The sequence below is a fragment of the Podarcis pityusensis genome, assembly GCF_964106645.2.
Source record: "Podarcis pityusensis genome assembly, chromosome: 16".
Taxonomy (NCBI): Eukaryota; Metazoa; Chordata; class Lepidosauria; order Squamata; family Lacertidae; genus Podarcis; species Podarcis pityusensis.
Genome location: NC_138041.1, coordinates 26,520,198 through 26,532,876, shown reverse-complemented (window position 1 = coordinate 26,532,876; position 12,679 = coordinate 26,520,198). Strand labels below are relative to the sequence as shown.

At 45.4% G+C, this 12,679-nt stretch overlaps 1 protein-coding gene and 1 long non-coding RNA gene across 4 annotated transcripts; one reads left to right on the top strand and one right to left on the bottom strand.

Annotated features, from left to right (window-relative positions):
- Positions 1-1,045: 1,045 nt before the first annotated feature.
- On the top strand, positions 1,046-12,304 carry LOC308466035. 3 transcript variants are annotated; one of them, XR_013980621.1, is made up of 2 exons: positions 1,046-1,996; positions 10,720-12,304. It is a non-coding gene; the product is annotated as an uncharacterized lncRNA (long non-coding RNA). The 3 variants fall into 3 exon arrangements; XR_013980622.1 differs by lacking the exon at positions 1,046-1,996 and adding an exon at positions 9,989-10,086; XR_013980623.1 differs by lacking the exon at positions 1,046-1,996 and adding an exon at positions 10,454-10,628.
- On the bottom strand, positions 2,115-9,906 carry YWHAH (tyrosine 3-monooxygenase/tryptophan 5-monooxygenase activation protein eta). The gene is made up of 2 exons (XM_080986488.1): positions 9,571-9,906; positions 2,115-3,495 (listed from the first exon to the last, which is right to left on the bottom strand). Exons 1-2 carry the CDS (start codon positions 9,655-9,657, stop codon positions 2,839-2,841), a joined length of 744 nt encoding a protein of 247 aa, XP_080842614.1. The 5' UTR covers positions 9,658-9,906; the 3' UTR covers positions 2,115-2,838.
- Positions 12,305-12,679: the final 375 nt, after the last annotated feature.

Here is a 12,679-nt window from a genome sequence, read left to right as displayed (position 1 = left end):
CTTCGGTATTGTCTACACTGACTGGCAGCAGATCACCCAAGTTTCAGATGGGTTCTCTCCCAGCCCTGTCTGCAGATTGGATGTGGGACCATGACAAACCTAGACAGCATCTTAAAAAACAGATATCACCTTGCCAACAAAGGTCCTTATAGTTAAAGCTATGGTTTTCCCAGTAGTGATGTATGGAAGTGAGAGCTGGACCATAAAGAAGGCTGGTTGCTGAAGAATTGATGCTTTTGAATTATGGTGGTGCAGGACACTCTTGAGTGTCCCATGGACTGCAAGATGATCAAATCTATCCATTCTTAATGAAATCAGCCCTGAGTGCTCACTGGAAGGACAGATCCTGAAGCTGAGGCTCCAATACTTTGGCTACCTCATGAGAAGAGAAGACTCCCTGGAAAAGACCCTGATGTTGGGAAAGATGGAGGGCACAAGGAGAAGGGGACGACAGAGGACGAGATGGTTGGATAGTGTTCTTGAAGCTACTAGCATGAGTTTGACCAAACTGCGGGAGGCAGTGGAAGACAGGAGTGCCTGGTGTGCTCTGGTCCATGGGGTCACGAAGAGTCAGACACGACTAAACGACTAAACAACAACAAACATGCAGAGCAGGTGCTCCATGACAGTTACAGCCCTTTCCCCAAGTCAGCCCGAATGCAGTTCCCAGAGCTTCAGACTCAGACTTTTTATGGTAACTCAACATTTTAAACCAATAAAGCTTTGCTTCCAAAATTTTGGGAAGCCTTCCTCAACTGGGTCCCCTCAATATGTTGTGGACTACAACTCCTGTCACAGCCAGGCTGCATTGGGGCCTTTTTAAGCATGCAGTGGAATTGTTGCAACTCTAAACATATGGCCCCAAACCCCTTCATATCCACTTGTCAGAAATTAAGGACTGGGCTTCTGTAGCCTATGCCCTTTTAAAATGTGCTGGGGGGATTGGCTTGTTGTTTTTATCTTTATTATGTTTTATTTAGTGGTTTTATATTCTGATTTTATTCTGTGAACTGCCCTGAGGCCTGCGGGTATAGGGTGGTATATAAATTCAATAAATAATAATAATAACAATTATTATGGCAGAATGGTTGTGTCTCATGTCTTAAAACACTTGAGCAGCATTCTAAAAAAACTAACCACCCCCAGTTCAAATCAAGAGTCCCCACCACCACCAATAGGACCTGATTTGGCAATGGTAGAGGTGGACTAAATTCAGGAAAGACCTCATGTGAAGGGCACTAGGAATATCCCAGGCTAGGAGGAGGAATTTATGTCTGCTCAGTCTTCAGGCAGCCTCATTGGGCAGATTCTCATTTCTTGTTGCTATGCTAGCCTCCTCATGATACTCCAATTGTGTCGGGCCAGATCTCTCTGCAGCCTGGGAGAGCTCCACCTCTGAAGTGCACGTGTGACATGTATGATAAGGAACTGACTTTTATATTATTATCTCTTGTTCCCAACAAAGGAATGTTCCAGGAATCTGCCCTTAACTTCCAGAATGTGATACTCCAGTAGGTAACTAGGTCAAAAAGAAGGGTGGGATCTTATGCAATTGGTCATACTTTAAAGTGAAGCTGTGTAAGGTTGGCATACCAGCAGAGTTCTATGGCACCCATGGGACAGAAGAAAACCTCATGCCTCATCCACAAGCAGTAAAATCAGTCAGGCATTCATTGCAACTGGGGCAAAATATTCACTCTGCATTTCCCTGTTACTGGAACCCAGCTAATCAGTGAGAAGGGGCTTGCAGGTTTAACGAGCTTATTTAATTCCTATAATTACACACCTTGGAAGTATTATTTTGTAAATATTTGAGAACTGAATCTTGTAAATTTATTTGCTCCATCTTGTATCTGCCAGCAGAAGCTGTGACAAATCACTAAGAAGCCCGTTTTTTGAGAGGCTAACATCCTTTTTGAGGTGATGGCGATTTCCTCTGAGACATGCTGTGGCCCAGAGATTCAGCAGCAGCAAAAGGAACATCTGAGGAATGCAGGTAAATCTGAATATACCTTTGCCCCTCTCTAGAAATTCCTATTTCATTGTACTTTGTAAGTCACCTTGAGAACTTTGGTTAGTGGGTGGGTTTAAATACTCTCAAACAAACACACAACTTCTTACAACTTATCTCCCCCAAGCAGCAGTTTATTTTCTTTAATTCCAAAACACTTAATTTAGAAGTCTGGCATCTCATCATCCATCTTAACATCGGCTAACATTGACACTGCGCTGTCAGAATACACAGGCAACTGAACAGCCAAAGAATTTACAAAAAATAAATCATGATTCTTCAAAACTGCAAAAAAAGCTTACAAGTATCAAAATCAAAACCTCAAGATGCATTGCCTGAAACCAAGTCTGTGCACATAAAGAGTGAAACACAGATTGTTATAGAACCTCACATTTTAAAATTGATGAACAGGACAAAATCAGTTCACATCTGCTTAGAGCCACTTCCATGTTTTGCATGTATAAGATGTACTGCTGAACTGACATAATCCACTCCAAGCAGAAAATTTAAAGATTCAATTTTCGATCAATTCTCCTAAATCATTTCCATTCTTTTATTAACCCATATAATATGAATCAAATGAAACTAAAATGCCTCATTTTAAGTTTCTTCCTGCACAATATGCCACTATGATAAACAGGGCTGATACACCATTTAGTCCAGCAATGCCCATGAAGCCCCATCTGAAGCAGCATCTGGCAGACCTCACAGCTGTGCCAACAATACATTTATGCTTAGCACTAAATACATAGTGTGATCGTGGCAAAGAAGTATTGGTGATGGTGATGAGGTGGTGGTTGATGGGAAGCCGTGATCTGGGGAGCTCTTCAATTGTTGCCTTCCCCTGCCTCCTCATCCTGCTGGTCACTTGTCCAGAGAGTGAGGTTGTCTCGAAGGAGCTGCATGATAAGCGTGGAGTCCTTGTAGGAATCTTCGTTGAGTGTGTCCAGCTCCGCAATGGCATCATCAAAGGCTTGTTTGGCTAGAAGGCAGGCCTGCTCAGGGGCATTCTGGATTTCATAGTAGAAGACGGAGAAGTTGAGTGCCAGCCCCAGCCTGATTGGGTGCGTGGGCTGCATGTGCTCTTTGCTGATTTCAAAGGCTTCTTTGTAGGCAGCCTCTGATGCTTCCACAACGCTGTTCTTCTTCTCACCTGCAGCGACTTCTGCCAAATAGCGGTAGTAATCACCTTTCATTTTCAGGTAGAAGACCTTGCTCTCATATTGAATGTCACTGCAGTTCTTGATCAAGAACTTGTCTAGCAGGGCCAAAACATCATTGCACACTGTCTCCAACTCCTTTTCAATCTTCTCCCTGTATGCTTTAACCTTTTCCAGCTTCTTCTCATTCCCATCAGCCATGGTTTTCTGCTCTATGCTGCTGATGACTCGCCAGGAAGATCGCCTGGCACCAACTACATTCTTGTATGCTACAGACAGCAGGTTCCTGTCTTCATTTGAGAGGGGCTCATTCAGCTCAGTCACCTGCAAATGCACATAGAGATATTAAGACAAGTTTTGGGGGCCAAATATACCATCCTCCAAACCATACCATATGTACAAGTTTCACCCATATCTATTACAAAAGCCAAAAGACTCTCTGGGCCCTTATGGTTGCAGAGAAACTAGTCTTTCAACATTGGAACTTCCATTCCATTAATCAATAGAAGGACAAAAGACCTCTCTATGCTCTCTGAACATGGAACACATGAACAACAGTTTTTCACCTCATCAGCCATTTGGAGGTTTAAAGTAACTCTGCCTTGCATTGATGAACATAGTAAGGACACCGTAGGAAGCAGACAATGATTCAAGTGTATCTCCACCCTCAGGCAGAAGCGGAATGATTTTACATTATGTATTGAGAGGACAACATTCATATCATAAGCGCAAAGCAACATCAATAATAATGACAGATTACAGGGCTGGAAAATTCTCTTGCACTTAAAATTAAGGTGTGGGTGACTAAGAATTTATAATGTTTATTCCTACACAGATCTGCCACCTTCAATTTTTATGCCTTCAAAAGAGGCTAGAATAGCAGCTGTGTTAGTTTGCTATGAAATAAATAAATAAATGCCGTTAAAGAACGGGACCTAAGGCCCATCAGATTTACTGAGGCAGAGGATTTGTGGATGTCCTCTGAGCCCTTTTTCAGTGATTGCTCATAAAAACATAATCCTAGCACCTTGGAACACATATACAGCCCCAGTTGATTCATCTTTCACAGGCTGAGAAAAAGGATCCCTGCATTGCATAGAGTCACATCAGCTGAGAATCAGAAATGCAGCTATAACTTCCCTGAGTCTGTGACTGCTTAGGGAAGGAATGATCTGGCTGCTAAGACAATGGAAACTGCCCTGCTGAAAACTGGAGGCAGCATGCAGTAGGAAGCAGGAGTAGAGCAAAGAGAAATATCTTCTAGCTCCCCAGCATCCACTGTGGAAGTGTGGAAGGCAAATTAGCCCAAAGCCATCCTGTTGTGGGAAGAAGATATTGCAACTTCCACAAAGAAAAAAATTAGAAGGGTTTGAGTGCTATAAGTGACCAACAAAGGGAGGTGCAAACCTTACTCAGTGTGAGACATAATTAATGCAACAATCAACCAGCTACAAATGTGCAAACCAAGAAGTAACATCACAGTTTTTCTACTACATTTAACTCAATTTGAGGAAGAAATATAAATGAGGAAATTTTGTATACAAAAATGCATGTGATTTTCCTAAAGCTTTCATAAGAAGAATTAAAAACATCTGTATTATTAAAATTGATTTTCTTTCATTTCCGTCTCCTAAATTACAGCTATATGAAATTCCCTATATAAGGAATCTGGAAATGAACAGAGTCCTCATCTTGGAAATGTAGATATGAACTCATTGTCTACGTCACAAGTTACGTGGCATGTGGCAGTCCTGTCCACTAACAAATAATTCTACCTATGTCTCTAGTATAAATAGCTAGCCATATGTGTGTACGGGACCAATGGAACACCCTGTACTAAAATCTAGCTCAGGCCAAAAAAACCCCAAAAAACCCAAAGCACTTCTCCTTTCAGAGCACTGCAAGAGGCTCAATGACAAGCAAATAGTAACCCCACTGGAGGAATAATGCACTTTTTACCAAATAAAATTCATTTATTCCTATTCACATTTATAACTCATTGCACCTTTCATTCTAACAGAATACTGCTCCACAGCTCCTTTACCACAGGGGTAAGGGTTAGGAACTAGTTAGACAGGAGGGTGTCTTGATTAAGGGAATCCTGCCCCTACCTGTTACTGTCCATTTGTCTTCTGAAAGGATAGATACAGCTCCACTTTCACAGTATGGCTCACTTCTTGCCTACTAAATGTAGGCAATATGGGTCACATTAAAGTAAATTGGACAGCTCTCCACACAATACTATGCATGCTTTCTTGAGACAAAAATCCTCACCATAAGGCAAAGAGTCTTAAGCTGAAAACCTTTGACTGAAGTTTGTACATGAGAACCAAGCCTCTGCAAACCTGCTTACCATGGCAAGTGTGGTGTTCTCTGATAAGCATGACACACAGCCAGCAATGCAAGCTAAAAAGGTAAACCTCTGCCCCTTGCTGTCCTTTCTTGTTCTGGAGCAGGAAAGAAGGGTGCAGAAGACTGGACACAGCAGCCTGAAGCTATGCCAAACCACTCTCCTGATGGGCAACATTGCTTGGAGGTGCCACTACCTCTGACTAGTGTTGCCCAACCACCTATTCTCATGCAGGTGCCCATTGGGCAACACTGCTCAAAAGCACTCAGAAATCCTCCAAACACCTTCACTCTGACCTAGCATGCTACCCCCCTCTCTACCCAGAGGTAGGGCAGGGGCTTGCATACAAGATGGGGCTGGCTTTTACACAACACTGATAAGAATGTGCAAGTTCTCTATATTTCTCTTTGGAGTGGCAGCATGTTCTAATTTCACTGTTTATTAGGATCAGCATCTCAATTTCTCATGAAATAGGGAAGAATATGTAGCAGACAGCAATATAAGAGGCAATATAAATTCCCTTGTGAAACATCAACCAATATAATTTCAAATGGGGAAAATGTTCAAACCCCACCCCACCACCAGCAAGATGATCCTGTTTAGACATGCAGAAAGCATTAAGGTTACTAGCATGGTTAAATATGGCTGCACCTGAACTAGTAGCACTGATTTCAGCAAGAAACAGTTCTAAATGGATGTCCTTACCCTAGCGTATCAAACCATGTTATACAATGTTGAATCTGTTCTAAAACCAATAATTAGTATGCAGAATTGTGGTAAAGACTCCCATCACTTCTAGTCTCCAAAAAGATGAGGCCAGAGTAAGGCAGAATCAAATGAGCAGTTGAAAGGAATGATGTTATAACCATTTCACAGTCCTACAATAATAGTTTGAGCCCATCACATAAATGGAAAATTATGCCAACAACAAAGATGACATTGCCAGGTACTGTATTTTGTAGAGTGAGACAAGCCATCCCTTCTATTAACAAACATGCAAGCCCTGTCCCCATTTTATATACTTCTCTAATCACCATGGCTCCAAAATCTAAATTTTGCCTGAAAATGTATTCCTCAGCAGAGGCTTAGACACCCAGGGCAAGAAAGGAGCAAGCATGTGCTGGCTGTCACCATTAACACAAACCACAGGGTGTTGACACCCTCTATGCAGCAGGCCAGAGACCTCTGGAGTATGTGCACACCCTGCTTCCTTGCAGTGCACCTAGTGATTCGCACTGCAGGGCCCTGGAGAGGGAAAGCAGGAAGCACTGGAGAATGATAGTGCAAATAACTAAGCCACACATTAAGATTAGGGACTTCCTCCCAAACCATGTATACAAGGGACCCCTCTTGCACACACCCTGACCTTTACATTCATCAAAGGTGCACTATCAATACCCTTTTCCTCCCTCGCATAACATAGCCTATAAGAGAAATCCCTAGCGGAGGTTCTTTCTTTTACAGATAGCCCTAACTCCCCCTCCCCCAATCCTTCTCTTTCCTCCTCCTCCATTTATTTTATTTTTGCACTTGGTTTTAAAAGGGTTCCAAAGGAACCTACAGCTTGCCAACATTTGTGTTCTTCCTTCACAGCCTTTACCTAGGAATGTTCTGTATGGTGCCCCTTGTTATTAAGAGTCAGGGTGTCTAATCATTTTAGTATATGTAAAGAATAACTAATGCAAATCTAGTGCAATTGACAACCTCCAGATTTAAGGCAGATGCCTTTGAAAGAGTCATTTCCTATATCTTTTGCCTTGGGACAGGTATCCACACTGATCTCTTTTCCCTCCCTGTTTCCTTTCTTGCCTCTCTAACTCTTAAGTAAGTTACCCCACAATGCTTCAAGTGATATGGGTGTTTTTTACTACCCTTTTTGTAGTAAACTGCATATTCAATTACTCCAAAACTACACTGTTGTCTTGAAGATAATTCCCCTTCAGAAAACATGTTTGCTGTGATGCACTGCAACCCTTGGGTAAAGATCCTAACACATGTCATCCAGGTATGCATGTGCACTACTATACATGTGTAGTCATTCTGGAATTATGAAATTGCTCTTTTTATGGTGGGAATTTCAAAAGTAGGTCAAAAGCAGACAGGAATAAACAGCAATCCAACCCCACAAGATGCCCCAGAGCTGCACCATTTACATGTCAGACTATTGCTCAGACTGACAAATGGATCTTGAAGCAAAAGTATCCAAAAGTAGCTGTTTTAAAGACTGAATCCCCACTGCTACTGAAGCCTGCCTCAGAGCAGTAGGGTGTGCTTGTGCTACAGTAGCTCAGGCTCAGAGTCAGCATGCGGCAAGACAGATGGGCAGAAACATAATCATCCAGCACTGCGACTATCTCCAAGGTTGTGCAGAGGAAAGAATCTGAGGTAGAATCAAGAGTGTTAACAGACAGGAAGCAGGGAGGAGGGGGTGAGTGTGCAAAATCCCCCTGCAAGCAAAAATGGGGAAACTGGGTAGTCATAAATACTATTCAGTCAGCATACTTTCATGGAAAACTCGTAATGCCAACGTATGAGGGGAAACCCTCCAAAGAACTCTGTCAGTTGATTTTGGTCCCTTGGATTTGATACTCACTAGAGCAAGATAGCAGAGCGAGGATGAATGCTGACCACCTGGATCACACAGAAGAAAACTGACATGCCCTGCATTTACATGCAATCTGGTATTTTTTTTGGTGGGCCAAATAAAAAGAAGCCTGTCCAGTGGCAATAAGAAAAACAGACTTGTATTAGAATCATGTTATGTTATAGAATACTATCAAAACTTAATTAGATTTTAATCCTTTTTATGCTGCTGAATATTGAAATGACAACAACAAAAGGCAAAAATAAAATTCTGAACCAGTTATTTGGAAGGTTATTGAGGCAAGTACTATATAAATGCAAAAGGGGGCTGCTGGAAATAAGGGAGATGGATAGCAGTATGGCCAAAAGGCCCTTTTTCAAAGTGGTTCAAGATGTTTTAGAAGCAGAGCCTCATTAGCATGAGGGACAAACTGTTAGGAAGCTCTCCAACAAAAGCCACATGAAATAGAACCCTTTGACAAACCTTGCAGAGAAGAGCTTCCCAGCCAGATCTGCCCCATGGCTCAAATCAGTCTCCATCCCACTCAAACAGTGCCCACATCCCCATTGCTCCACCTTGCCGCATGGCTCAGGGCTTGTCCTCAGCTTCTGGCACACACAGACACGCCAAGCTGTTAAAGGGCACTCCCTTAGTGCACTACATACACCCACTCCATCGTTGACAATGCCCATGTCAGCTGATAAGCAGACAGGGAGGGAAATGATAAAATAATCTGACTAACCCCACCTCAAGAAAGCCACACACACTCCTGTCTTGCCTAGTCACAACATATGTGTGTGTGGTGTGGTGAGAAGACTAAAAGGGGCTAAAAGACCCTTCCCCTTTCCCAGCTCATTCCCAGAGGATGGAGACTAACAGGCAGCATGCCTTAGAAGGGAGGCTGAGAGGAGAGATCTGTTCACTGGCTAGAACCAGTTCATTCTTTTACAGAGGATCCCCACCCACACCCCAACTTCTACTTTCAGAGGGAGGGCTGAGAGAGGGTGGGGGACACCTAGACCAGGCCTGAGAGAAAGGGGCCACAGCAGCTGATTCAATGGATAGCACCCACCCCCTCTGAACTCCCCCCTCCCAGCCTCTTCCCAGCTCCAACTACAGAAAAGAAGAAGAAACCCTCCTCCCCCAGAAAGGCTTCCACAATACCCTATTAAGATCACTTAATAGAAATAAAGGGGGGGGGGCAGCCTCAGAATAACAAGAACCTAAAAGAGACAGGTATTGCAAGGCATCCGCCTTAAGGGTTAGGGGGACTGAGGAAAAGGGAGGTGAGAAAGGGGGGGGGGACACATTTGGAGCGAGAAGTCTTGGTCACCATCGCCGACCCCCTTTCCTCCTCCAGGGGGGCGGCCGCCATCCTCATCCTCCCCGTGGGTGGGTCTGGCGGTGGGTCAGCAGCAGCAGCCCCTTCTTCTTCTTCTTGGCTCCCCTCGCTCGGTCCACTCACCGCTTTCATGGCCGAAGCCATGTCGTCGTATCGCTCCGCCTGCTCGGCCAGGCGGGCTCGCTGCAGCAGCTGCTCGCGGTCGCTCATCGTCGTCGTTGTCCGGGGGCTGAGGCGGAGGCTCGAGGTGGCGGTGGGGTCTCTGGGCTGGGGCTGTGCGCGCCCTTCCGAGGCGAAGCTCCTTTCAGGGCCGGCCAAAGACAGAGCGAGACTGAGGCGGCGGCGGCGGCGGCGGCGGCGCCTCAGAAGCAGCAGCAGTAGCAGCAACGGCTCTCCCTCCTTCGCCTCTTTTTTACCTCAGGCGAGAGAGCGCGCGCACTCTGTGACTGACTGGACCGACTGGCTGCTTCGCGCACGCGCAGCTTCAAACGTCTACTCCCTCGCTCTCGCGCGTGCGCGCTCCACACACCGGCCAGCGCCCGACAGAGACTCACCCACCTACATACATACACACGCTCACTGCATGACACTGTGCGCATGCGTCAGAGAGGAAAGCGCCGCCGCTCAAGGGAAAGGAGGGCAAGTTGGATTCCTCGCTGCGATATTATATATTAAAAAAAGCAAAAAAAAAGCTGCGCATGCGCACGCTTGACGAGGCATTCCCCTTATAGTAAAAAAAGTGGGCGAAGTGGGCGGAGCCAAGAAGACCGCAAGGGAAGGGAGGGGTTGCGGAGGGCGCGTGCCCGTGCGTCAGCCCATCAGTCACGCGCCTGAGCCGCGGCTGGCCCCGGCGTTCTATTTCTAGCTGACGTCATCGGCTATAAATAGCTCCGCGGCGCTGGACGCGGGAGTGCGCGGGGCGGGGAGAGGGAGACCGGAGCATGCGCGGTAGCCGTGCTGCATTGCAAAAGGGGTGGGCGGGCATTGCGGAGGGAGGCAGGGCGGAGGAGGAGGGAGGCGTCCCACGAGGAGGGTTGGTAGATCTGGAGACTGACCTCCCTAACACCTCCTCAAAAAATCTCTTCCTCGGTCGTGATGCTCAGTGGTCTCAGCCTGACCTACCTCGCAGGGTTGTTGTTGCGAGTGTGAAATTGCGGCGGGAAGAGCTCGCTGAAAGAAGCGTAGGATTTGAAATGTTCTCTTCTAAGTTTGCTGGGAGGTGGGCTTTTTCGGGAGTGCCTTTCACAGGACATTGTCTGTTCTCTTCTGCAGAGAGAAGCCCTTCCTTGCAAAGGTGGCAAGAGCCTTTTAGAGGGTAAACAAGCTTTAAAGGTAAAGGGACCCCTGACCATTAGGTCCAGTCGCGACCGACTCTGGGGTTGCAGCGCTCATCTCGCTTTATTGGCCAAGGGAGCCGGCGTACAGCTTCCGGGTCATGTGGCCAGCATGACTAAGCCGCTTCTGGCGAACCAGAGCAGCACACAGAAACGCCGTTTACCTTCCCGCCGGAGTGGTACCTATTTATCTACTTGCACTTTGATGTGCTTTCAAACTGCTAGGTGGGCAGGAGCTGGGACCGAGCAACGGGAGCTCACCCCGTCGCGGGGATTCGAACCGCCGACCTTCTGATCGGCAAGTCCTAGGCTCTGTGGTTTAACCCACAGTGCCACAAGCTTTGCCTTTCAGCTATTTTGAACTAGGACTCCCACCTGCCCAGCCTGATGGGGCCTAGAGTCCAAAACGTCTTGAGGACATGAGGAAACGTGAAAGGGTGTTTGTGACATTTAAGGGCAGCAGGTTGGGAGGCAGATATTGGGCTCAATGTTCCCCCATGATCCTGAGTGAAGTGAGTTCCGAGCCTCCAACTTGCCTCCGCCTGGCTTGCACACTTGATTTTTTTCTCCTTTCATTTGCCGGGAAAGCATGACTTATTAATGCACAGCTTGTCTCTAAGTGCCCATTCCTCCTTCTCCCTGGCACTCAGACGTCGGGGCTGCAGCCTGAGCCAGGAGAAGAGTCACCCCCATCTGTTGCCATGGTTCAGGAGGAAGGGAGAAAAGATGGATATATTTGTCTCCGGTTGCTAAAGGCAAAGGAGGCAGACCAGCCTATCCGCAGAGCAGGAGCAGGACTATGTGTGCAACATCAGCTCTCTGGTGGGACTAAGTCTGCACGTTCTTATATATCGTCATCATAGGGGTTGTCTCTGGGGAGGGCTGTTCTCCGCCCCCAGTTCTTTTTTTGCTAGAAGATGATGGTTTAAGGAGGAAGGAGAATAATCAGCCCCTTTTGGGGGTTTTTTCCTCTGTTTCCCATTTTCCCAACCCTCTACATCAGTTTATAATTTTTGTTCAAATCCTCAAATTCACAATTTCCACTAAAACAATTCATATACAGTGGTACCTCGGGTTAAGTACCTAATTCGTTCCGGAGGTCCGTTCTTAACCTGAAACTGTTCTTAACCTGAAGCACCACTTTAGCTAATGGGGCCTCCTCCTGCCGCTGCGCCCCCAGAGCACGATTTCTGTTCTTATCCTGAAGCAAAGTTCTTAACCTGAAGCACTATTTCTGGGTTAGCGAAGTCTGTAACTTGAAGCTTCTGTAACCTGAAGCATCTGTAACCCAAGGTACCACTGTATTAGGGGAATCACATACAGGCATGCATTGTTGCCTGTATGCATACAGTGTACACATTGCAGTGTATTTTGGATAAATACACTGCAAAATAGTTTGCAATTACCATTTTCAAGTCCTCACAAAAATTTGTCAGCATTTCAGGGGGCATGTTGCCTAATACTGTATACTTTTTTGTTCTTGCAAATAATCTGCTGTAATAAAATGCATTTTTTGTATGTCATTTCCTCTAACATATAACTTTTATACACACTGTTGTTGGAGACCTAAATCCAGAGTACAAATTTCAAAGGACCTCTGTTGGGGAAATGAGAATTAGGTTTCCATTAAAATGGCACCCCCTAAAATTTTTTTTAAGCAGGTTGAATACTGTTCCATTCATGTTTTCCCTGCTACATATGTCCTTAAGACAATTTGCATGAAGTCTCTCTGTGTCTCCAATTATAGGTTTGAAAGGAGGGCAATTTTTAAAAATCACCTTCACATTAAAATTTGCATTGACTAATTTCTATGTGTAGGCATCTCTGGGCAAATTAAGGTGTGTGTGTGTGTGTGTGTCATCAGCAATATATTTTACAAGGCATCCAAGCCTAGTCCT

Excerpts from the sequence above, each read along its gene's own strand:
- YWHAH (XM_080986488.1), bottom strand. The coding sequence starts at position 9,657 with ATGAGCGACCGCGAGCAGCTGCTGCAGCGAGCCCGCCTGGCCGAGCAG. Across the intron at positions 3,496-9,570 it reads TGGCTTCGGCCATGAAAGCG|GTGACTGAGCTGAATGAGCC; the intron begins GTGAGTGGACCG and ends GTGCATTTGCAG.